At 35.5% G+C, this 11,216-nt stretch overlaps 1 protein-coding gene across 1 annotated transcript; it reads left to right on the top strand.

Moving 5' to 3' along the window:
• The first annotated feature begins 567 nt into the window (after positions 1–567).
• LOC141696426 (TMV resistance protein N-like) lies at positions 568–3,658 on the top strand. The gene is made up of 5 exons (XM_074500567.1): positions 568–1,626; positions 1,711–1,995; positions 2,095–2,629; positions 2,714–2,808; positions 2,969–3,658. The coding sequence occupies exons 1-5, from the start codon at positions 568–570 to the stop codon at positions 3,041–3,043; spliced, it is 2,049 nt and encodes a 682-aa protein (XP_074356668.1). The 3' UTR covers positions 3,044–3,658.
• Positions 3,659–11,216: the final 7,558 nt, after the last annotated feature.

The following is an 11,216-nucleotide window of genomic DNA, read 5'->3' as shown; positions in this document are numbered from 1 at the left end:
GTTCATATTTTGATGACCTCCGTGGAGATTGTATACAGCTTACCGCTTCTTGAAGCATCATGCGGTGTTCTATAATCTGGAACGCGGCCTGTAAAGTTTTCGGCCTTTTTTCAAAGATCTCTTCTAAAAGAAGGCCATGCCTAGACTTATCGATGCCGGCTGTCAGGAAATTGACAGCCATCTGTTCTATTAAGTCTGGAATTTCTGCTATCTCTTCTATGAACCTGGTTAGGAAACTTCTGAGACTTTCGCCAGAGCGTTGGTGCATTGTCATCAAGGATGCTGTAACTTTGATTCCTTTGTAGTTGCTGGAAAATCGGGCCTGAAACTTGCTTTTCAGAGTTGTCCACGAGTCGATTGACCGAGGTGGCAAGTTACTGTACCATCGGAGAGTCGTGCCTTGGAGGCAAGTGGAGAAGAACTGACACCTAGCGATCTCCGAGTGGCCGAAGAAAGCCATGCGACCATCAAATGTGTTTAGAAATGCTAACGGGTCCGAGGATCCGTCGAAATGATCGAGAGCATGTGTCTTCAACGTCCTGTCGATGCGCGCCTTCTCAAGCACTAATGATAGGGGGCTCTCACATTCCTTTGGATGTTGCGAAATATCCGGTTGGGTTGGATTCTCATGTTGAAGACATAACAAAATTGATAAGCAGTGACAAAGAAGGTGTCATTAGAATTGGTGTACATGGTATGGGTGGAGTTGGCAAAACAACTCTTGCTAAAGCTGTGTATAACAAACACTATGGAAGCTTTCATGGCTGCTGCTTCCTAGCTGATGTTAGGGAGGCTTCAACAAGAGAAAACGGCTTAGTTAGTTTACAACAGAAACTTATTGACAATGTTCTGAAACGTAAGAATGTAAAGATCGACAATGTTGATCAAGGAATTGAGTTGATAAGAGCTAGAATTTGTTCGAAAAAAGTTCTGATTGTTATTAATGATTTGGACAACATAATGCCCCTTGAATTTATAGTTGGGCCATTTGCTATGGGTAGCATAATTATAATAACGACAAGGAATGAAGATCTACTTGATTCAGTTAGAGTCGAAGCCAAGTACAAGGTAAATGGACTGGGTGATGTTGAGTCATGTCAACTCCTTATACAACATGCCTTTGGTGATAATAAAATACCCGACACATTCAAGGAATTGTCCAAAGAAATTCTAGAACATGCTGGGGGGCTTCCATTGGCTCTTAAAGTTTTTGGATCGAACCTGCTTAATCAATCTGAGAGAGACTGGAGATGGTTAATAAACAAGTTGAAACGAATCCCTATTGGAGATGTTGAGAATAAACTCAAAATTAGCTATCATGCCCTGAAATCGGTAGATCCTATGCTGCAAAATGTTTACCTAGACATTGCTTGTTTTTTCGTCGGACTGAAGAAAAAAGAGGTTGTTAATATATTGGAAACTTGTTACACATTTGTCGATCGTCATATTGACATTCTAAACAAAAGATGCTTGCTTACAACCAATGACGACGATGAGTTGGGGATGCATGATCTGCTTCAGGATATGGGAAGGAATATTGCCCGTAATGAATCTCCTGATGAGCCTGGAAAACATAGTAGATTGTGGGTATCAAAAGATATATGTGATGTGTTAAAGAAGAAAAAGGTAATTTCATTCTCTTTTCTCTCGTAGATTTATTTACAAAAACATTGATCATCAAGTTTTCTTCTTCATATATATATGCGTCAGGGAACAGAAGCAATAGAATGTATCATCCCTCGGGACAAGAACCAGGATGTACTAAGAGGATTATCATTCACTACCAAAACTTTCAAAAAGATGAGTAAATTAAGATTTCTTTACTTTAGTAAGGTAAATCTCACTGGAAGCTTCGAAAATATGTTTGAAGATTTGAGAGTGCTCTGTTGGAATTGTTGTCCTTTACAATGGTTACCTTCTGATTTTTACCCGGATAAAATTGTTATTCTTGAGTTGCCACGGAGCAATTTGAAAACAATGTGGGATGTAAACATGGTAGGTACTTCTAGTAATCTAGTCTTTTTCTTGGATATATTTGATAATTTGTTTTTAAAAAATCTGATTTGATTCTCCCATTGGGACTCATTGTTACAGGTGACACCTGTTCTTGGAAAGTTAAAGACTCTAAACATGTCATATTCTCAAGATTTAACTACAACTCCAGATTTCACAAAATTTCCTTGTCTTGAGACTTTGAATCTGAACGGTTGTGAAAGCTTGGAGGAAGTCCACATGTCAGTTGAAAGTTTGGTGAGGCTTAATTTCTTATATATGCACGGTTGTAAGAAGCTAAGAAGTCTTCCGGACACCATCTGCAACTTGACAGCATTGATAGTTCTAGATATTAGTAAATGCAGTAGTCTGAAAGCTTTGCCTATACAACTGGGCAACATTGAATCACTAACAAAGCTCAGTGCTAATGACCTAAGTGTTTCATATTTACCTGATTCGGTCGGATATCTTCCTAAGCTTGTGGAGTTGGAACTAAGGTATAACGAGAACCTTAGAACTCTTCCATTTTCTTTTGGTCGGTTGTCAGACCTAAAAAAACTTGATATTAGCTGCTGTGATCATCTGCATTTGGTTCGAAAACTTCCTCCTAATCTGAAACGGCTAGATGCAAGTAAATGTAGGTATCTGGAAAGATTACCAAATCTATCCAATCTGAAACACTTGGAGGAACTGACCCTTGTATATGATAGCGGTTTGACAGATGTTCCGGGTCTGGAGGATCTCATTTCTATTAGAAAGCTTGATTTGAGGGGTTGTGCTGGTCTGACAAATGATCTCACAAAACGATTTTTTAAGGTTAGCTCGTCTCTAACTCTTTTAACTTTACTTGTCAAATGAAAAATTATTACTTCTAATAATATAAATTCATAAAATACACATTTCTCATTTTAATAGGATAAATAAACTAGTTCTTATCGGTTGTGTTGATCGTTTTTTTTTGTTTTTTGGAGAACAGGTATATTCTGAATATAGGCATCAAATTAGTGTTCACGTAACAGGATATCTAGATCAGAAAGGTCGTCCACAATGACTGATTGGATTCTTGAATCACCAACCGCTGAATCCTCTGAGTCACAAGATCAGAAAAGTCACCCTAGATGGTATGATTGGATTCTTGAATCCCCGTATTGGACAAGTGAATCCTCAGAGACACCATCTCAGGCAAGTGAATATTCAGAGTCAGTGTATGCAGAGTTGCTGCCAAATGAGTCGCACAATTTCATGGGCATCATTCTTTGTTTTAACGACCCAATACAATCATGTGTTGGATTTAATTATTCTGTAAAGAATACTACAAGTGGTTTTATGCGGAGCTACATCTCTGATGTTCCTGGGAATGTAGGATGTGATTGGCTGATGATGTTGATAGTGCCAAGATCAATTTTCTCGATCCCAGATGACGATGATACAATTGAATTAACAGGAGATAAACGTGTAAATCTTGTTGAGATTCATCTACTTTACAATACCTAAACTATAAGGTTGAAGATGTGATTGACATTGATGCATTGGAAGTGATTGATCCTGTGCTACACGATATTTTCCTAGATATTGCTTGCTTTTTTTTATTGGATGGGAGAAAAAGAAAGTTGTTCAAATACTGAAAACTTGTTACACCAACGTGTTCATCATAATATTGAAATTCTACGGAGTAGATGTCTCCTAACTATTAATGCTCAGTATGAGTTGGAGATGGATGATCTGCATCAATATAAAGGAAGAATAATTGCATGTAACAACTCTCTTGAGGGTACTTAAAAAAACATCTTACATTATAGTTTTCAACAGATATATATGATGTCTTCGAGAACCACACAAGGTAATCTATACTACCTATACTATACTATAATAATCGGTACGGTATAATTTGGTATACCCCTATTTTTGGTTGTTTGTTTATGCTTATCTTTTTAATCAAATGATCAGGATCGTTACTATACTATAATAACCGGTATACGGTATAATTTGCTATACCCCTATTTTTGGTTGGTTGGTTATCCTTCAATTCACGACCGTCAGATCTTCTTAATCAAATGATCAGGACCATTCGATCAAAATATTAAAAGAATGCCGTACTAAGGTTCTCAGGTTCGAATCTCAATAACAACAAATATTTATATCATTATTTATGTACTATTAAAGTTATCAGGTTCGAATTTCGCCAACAACAAACATTTATAGTATAGATATATTATCTACACTAAACTATAATAATCGATAATTTTGTTTAATCTCTTGATTTAGTTAGTCTCTATTTTTAATATCTCTATTAATCACAACCGTTAGATATTTTAAATCAACTAATCATATAATCGTTTGATTATAGTACTAAAAACATAAACAATAAAAATTTTTAGATTCGAATATCATCATCTATATTCAAAATTAAACATTTATTTAAAACCAATCAACATATTAATTTAATATAAATAAAAATATAAGATATTAATAGAGGCTCGTGCATCGCACGGATTTTAAGTTAGTTTTATTATAATAATTGTATTGCAAGGTTTTCATATTATGTCATTTTTTCGTTTTCGTATGACTATATACGGTACATTGTAAGATTTCACTTCAAATACATGTAAAAGTACGGATATATTATTGTTCACAAGACATCTCATGTGCTGTCTAATCGCAAGAAGCCAACATATCTCATGTGCCTCTAAATTACTTAAAAAAACTTTGTTCATTGTTATAGTCAAATTTGGTGTTATAACATTTCGGATCAAATATGGGTCAATTAGGATTAAATTGGGGTAAAAGGATGAAAAATTTGATTTTAGGTTATAACGCATAAGGGGAGGACGCGCCCAACAGAGGGTGAAATAAGTAATATGAGTCACTTGGAAGTGAGATGGTAATGGGTGCACCCTTAGAGTGAGGACACGCCCTCATTAGATGAAATGCAGGATATGAATTATTTATATGTTTGAACCACAATGCAAGGGAGCATGTGTGCATTATACAAGGGGAGGACGTGTGCTGGTCTTGGAAGATGAATGATTTTGGATTCATTGGGATAGTTGGGCTTGTCCTCACCTCAGGATAAGGCAAGCAAGGACAACCTCAGGACAAAGCAAGCATGGAGGGTGTTTCCACTAACATATTTCTTACAGGTACTTTTTGAAGATTTCCCTTCTTGAGTCGGTCAAGGAGGGGGCGTCCGTGAAAAGTTAGAAGGCCTTCAAGGGTATACCTGATGATTAAAGGCCTCCTCCTGTATTCAACGGGTGTCCTTGTTGGGGATGCGGGGTTAATATTAGTGTGTGCTTTGGGAGCTCTGTTCTTGCATTCAACGGATGTACTCGTTGAAGAACTTTGGAGTTATCCTACATTTTGCACCCAAGAGCTTAGGATCACCTGTCCTGCTATCTGGTGGATTATTCTCATTTGGGGGACAGGGACGCGTCCGGCATTTGGGGTGAATCATGGTTATACCTGCGTTCATAAATCAAGGGAAATAGTTATAGCGGAGTGTTATCCTTGCGTAGGGAGATGCACTATCCGTGAAGTCCTACGATTATGAACGAGCCTTGGGCCTTCGCGGTGGGGCCTCATAGTTGGCCATTCCTAAAGCTAGCGGAAGATGGATTCTGGAAGGATTTCTACCGGGCCTAGGAATAGGAAGTCTAAACCTATTAGATTTCTTGTTCCCCAAGAACTACGTCAGACTTGATCCCTATATAAAGGGTACGGAGGCACAGTGAGAGGGGTAAGAAGTTGAGAGCTGATAAGGAACCACCACTAACCCTAATCAATCTCAACCACCAATTATCATACAAACACCACACACCGCTTGATTTTCCGGTGAAGAACCACCGTCACGGGTCTTGATTCCGGCGACAAATCTCAAACTTTGTTGTTACCAGATTCCTCCGTCAACAAATTGGCACTAGAAGGAGGGGTGCTGATCAAGAACATAATCTTAGGAGGAAAAGATATCTTACGATCGTGATGAAAGTTCTTATGATGGAAGTGATAGTAGATCTAAAGGAGATGTTGAGGGAGGCAACACCCAGCATGAACCCTATATGCCCAGAAATATGGTAGGACCTCCATGGGCTCCAGATGTTGGGGGAACGCCACCAGTACTCATCAGCAACGCTGATATCTTGGAGCAACTGTATGCATGGGGGATACCTTGAACAACTTCAATTCAAGGCTGAACATGGTGGAACGTCGCAAGACAAGGAGAGACCATCGTTATCTCCTCCATGGTCATGCTGTGGAGAAAGCCCGCATGGTTGAAGGAAACACCCAAGATGTACGTGGCCAAGATAATGAAGGAAAGCCTCGAATCACTCCGCGACGCTTGGAGTATTCTGACGACATCGAGCCATTGTGGAGCTTGTTGACGAAGACACTAATGGGAGAGAGAGACCTCGTATCGACAATCGAGTAACTCCACATCCTCATAGATCTGGACGTATGATGGACGAGCGTCGTCGTGTGAGAAATATTCAAAATCCGAGTGAAGAAAGAAGAGATTTCTCAACTTTGAAAAGAAGGCTCAGCATAAGATTAGGAGATGATGACTTGAGGATGTTGTTGCTGGAATGGCAAAAGGAAGGAAACGATGGAGAAGCGAGGCCTCACGATAAGGCGCATCACCGCGAATACGAGCGTGCCCCTCCACATGGTCTGACTGGAAGATATAGGCGAGGATATCAAAGGAATGGCCGAGAAAGGTGGGGACACCATAGAAGAGGAGGGGGCACACCCTCGAATGATGGAGGGGCTCCTGTTATTTTGTAAGCAAAAATGAAAATATTATAATCTAATAAAAAAGCAATAAGTAAATAATTTATGTACATGTGTATAATTGAATAGTTGAGGGTATAAAGCAATTGGTATGGGATGCTTTTTAGATATACTCATCTATACTCTTTATTAATAAGCGAAACAATGTATAATTTGGTGCTAAAAGTACCAAAGTACCAAAGTACTAAATTTGGTACTTACCTGATATAAGTTGACTTCTATTCACAATAAACTTTGTTTTTAACACAAATCGACCTGATATAAGTTGACTTCTATTCTCAATAAACTTTTTTTAACACAAATCGACCTGATATAAGTTGACTTCTATTATCAATAAACTTTGTTTTTAACATAAATCGACTTATATTCTTTGTAAATTTTATTTTCAAAGATTGAAAAGGCTAATTATAAGATAATTATCAAATTATATTAATTAATATTAAATTATCTAAAAAACAGATACTTGGTTCATAAGATAAAGATACAATTCCTTTCACAAAAATAAAACTGATAAGTTAGATTTCTATATTAAGTAAAACAATACAAAACTAGAACTATAGCAATAATGTATAATTTGGTGCTAAAAGTACCAAAGTACTAAATTTGGTACTTACCTGATATAAGTCGACTTCTATTCACAATAAACTTTATTTTTAACACAAATCGACCTGATATAAGTTGACTTCTATTCTCAATAAACTTTATTTTTAACACAAATCGACCTGATATAAGTTGACTTCTATTCTCAATAAACTTTATTTTTAACATAAATCGACTTATATTCTTTGTAAAATTTATTTTCAAAGATTGAAAAGGCTAATTATAAGATAATTATCAAATTACATTAATTAATATTAAATTATCTAAAAAACAGATACTTGGTTCATAAGATAAAGATACAATTCGTTTCACAAAAATAAAACTGATATGTTAGATTTCTATATTAAGTAAAACAATACAAAACTAGAACTATAGCGGAAAATTTCATAACTAATTCGATTCTTTTTAACCACATAATTATTTTTTGCAAGTACCAATTTAATATTGATATTAATATATTAATTTTAATTCATGTTTTGCACGAATTATGAATAATTCTCTACAAATATTAATTCGATATTTTTAGTGTCGGGCCCGTGTGTCGCACCGGTTATCAATTATCTATACTCTTTATTAATAAGTGAAACCATATATAATTTGGTGCTAAAAGTACCAAAGTACCAAATTTTGGTACTTACATGACATAAGTTGTCTTCTATTTTAAATAAACTTTGTTTTTAACATAAATCGACTTCTTCTTTTTTGTAAATTTTTTTTAATTTTAGTTAGTGTTCATCCAATTGTCTATTTACTTCATAAAATAAAAATATTTTTTAAACGATTTGTAAATTATATTAAAAATTTATTAAGTTACGTTAAATTAAATAAAGTAACTTATATTTATTTTTAATTTTAGAAAAACTACAAACTACTAAGTAAACAACCAACACGCACTGCGCCATAGATTGGATTCCGCAACCGTTCACACTAGGGTTGCAAACAAAAGTGTAATAATAGCCTTCTAAACCCATGTCTATCGTAACCCCTATTTTTTGATGTTGCGGTATAGTCAAAATATTTTACCAAAATGACATAGATGATTAAAGATGATTTTTTAATTTAACTAATTAATAATTAACATAGAAATGATATAATAATTGAAATATATTTTTCATTTATTTTTAGAAGTTAATAATATTAGTTACGTGATTTATAAAACTTAACAAATTATTATATATATATATGTATATCATATATCATTTTAAAATATTTATATATTATTTTTAATAATCTCGTAATTAAATATTTGAAATAATATTTATTAAAAACAGAGCAATTAATAATTTAAATTTGAGAAAAACCAAGTTGGGCCGGGCTGTGCTTTTATGAATAGTGAAATGGGGCTGGGCTGATAGTGAAATGGGCTGGGCTGTGATTAAAATTGTGGGCGGGAGTTCAATATTTGGACAAGCGGGGAGTTAGAAATTGGTTATAGGCGGTTTTCAGACAAATTTCACAAAACAGAAACAGAAATTTCACAAATTTCACTCAGCAAAATCGCACTCTCTCATAAATCACACTCTCTCACAAATCTAACAAATCTCGAACTCTCTCACACTTCGCTCATCTCTGGCTTCAATTGGAGTTCGATTACGGCGTGGATTTGGGCTTTGTCGGGGTTTGATTACTAGGGTTCCAGTTTGGGGATTCTACAATTGGAGTTGAAGTTTGGGGGTTTCAATCGATTTGAACTACTGCATTCTTATTTCATCAGGTATTATTCATAAATCGAGCTTTTATTTTTATTTCAAATTAGGGTTTCGAGTTGTGTTTATTGAATCAGAAGTGTGTGTATTCAAGTATGTTTATGTGTATGTTATGTGTATTGAAGTATGCATGCTCCTCTCTCTCTCTCTCTCTCTCTCTCTCTCTCTCTCTCTCTCTCTCTCTCTCTCTCTCTCTCTCTCTCTGTCTGTCTCTCCTTCCCCCCTCTCTGTATAAATGTCTGCATTTATATTAGTTTGCGTGTATAAATAGTAAATACTCTTGTAAATACTCTTGTAAATGTCTGCATTTATATTAGTTTGCGTGTATGAATATTATTTATATTAGTGAGCTCCGAGGCTACGTTTTTAGTAAATAGTCGTGTAATAATCACACAATCACAGTTTATCTTTATACGACCTGGCGACCTTTAATAACCTGCAATCTGCGAGATATAACTTGGTAAATGTCTTGAAGTATTACACGTTATTGATGCACGTTATTGAATATCGATATAAAAAAACTGTAATGATGGAAGGCTGGATTGAACTTCCAAAGTTCAGCGAAGGATATATCAGAGGGATAAGGTCTTTTTTGCGGAATGAATTTTCTAGATACTCTGTAGGTGATGAAATCACATGCCCCTGCAAAAACTGTGATAATCACAGGTGGCATCGTGAGGATGTGATTTTTGATCATCTCATCTACAATAGTCCATCTCCACTATTAGTGAACTGGATTTGTGAGATTTCCAAAATAGAAAATATAAATATGGAGTTTGAGGAGGGCGTATATTTCAGAGATAATTTAGGTGAAATGTTGCACCGTACGCACAACTGTCAAGACAAGGGTAGGGGTTCTGGTAAACCAAATGAAACAGCTAGGAATTTTTATCGCCTTATTGAAGATATAAAGCAGCCTCTGTATCAAGGTTGCGCAAAATTCTCACGACTAGATTTTATCATTAGGCTTTATACCTTGAAATGTGTACACATCCCTCTTTCATTTAAGGCCGCGAACAATGTCATTAAAGACTTAGGCCTAGATTACCAAAAAATACACGCGTGTCCCAACAATTGCATGTTGTTTTGGGGAGAAAATGAGAAGGAAGAAGTCTACAAAGCTTGTTGTAAGTCATATGTCATAGCCTATTTGTATATTCGAGGATTCAACTCAACTCAAATAAGAATGTAATAAGTAAATAGTGGATCTACCGTCAGAGAGATCTCGCAAAGTAACATCTGTCAAAGGATTCAGAAACAAGGTTCATCTACAGACTTGAGGAATTAATTCACTGGAAGAAGTTCAAGAAATTGATCATGCCTCAGTGATATAAATCAAGAGTGTGGATTTAATCAAGTGACAGAGATCTCGTCAGAGTATCATTAATTACATGGATTTAATCTGAAGAAAATCAAAGTATCAAAGTCAAGACATGAAGAAACATCACGGAAGTTAGTCACTCATGAACCAGACAGTACATCGAGTGTCAACATTGAAGTGGTGGAATTGATTCACAATTTTCAGTGATTTTCAGAAGATATTCAGAAGATTGGTTGCTGCTCAGGATTAGTATTAATTCTCTATTAATTAATTAAGTCATATAATTTAATTAAGAAAATAAATTATATCTGCAAAGATTAATTTATAATATTAAGGATTTTTCAGAATTTAAATTGGATTAAAAACAGTCTTAAATCAGCAAGACAATTGAAAATGAACTAGCATGACAATCAGGATTGTCATACCGATTGTCATGCCAAGCCATTTCAATTGTCCTACCGAAAGTTCTACTGGGAAGGAGATAGTCTTTGCTAGTTCAACTGATTGTCATACCGAAAGTCATTGTAGTTCAATCAGATTGTCTTGCTAGTTCAATCCATTGTCCTACCGAAAGTCTTGCCAGCTATAGGATTGTCATTCCAGTTCAATTCAATTCTGTTGAATGAATTAAAAAGACACAGAAGCAGCAGAAAGAAATAATCATCCAATACACAAGTCAACAAACAAGAACACAGCAGCCGCAACAAATATTTCATTTTCATCTGCATACTTCAAGATTAAATTTCTAGATTGTAAAGTTAAATCCAATCAACTAGAAATCATTCTCTTGTTCTTGTGTAACAATCTAGCGG

This window comes from Apium graveolens, chromosome 11, assembly GCF_009905375.1.
Source record: "Apium graveolens cultivar Ventura chromosome 11, ASM990537v1, whole genome shotgun sequence".
Lineage (NCBI taxonomy): Eukaryota > Viridiplantae > Streptophyta > Magnoliopsida > Apiales > Apiaceae > Apium > Apium graveolens.
The sequence above is the reverse complement of the archived record's forward strand: the minus strand, read 5'-3'. Positions and strand labels throughout refer to the sequence as shown.

What these genes read in the sequence shown, in the direction of transcription:
- LOC141696426 (XM_074500567.1), top strand. Translation starts at nt 568, where the DNA reads ATGATAGGGGGCTCTCACATTCCTTTGGATGTTGCGAAATATCCGGTT. An exon ending in CAATGTGGGATGTAAACATG is followed by an intron (nt 1,996 to 2,094) that starts GTAGGTACTTCT and finishes TCATTGTTACAG; the next exon opens with GTGACACCTGTTCTTGGAAA. An exon ending in ACGGCTAGATGCAAGTAAAT is followed by an intron (nt 2,630 to 2,713) that starts GTAGGTATCTGG and finishes GCGGTTTGACAG; the next exon opens with ATGTTCCGGGTCTGGAGGAT.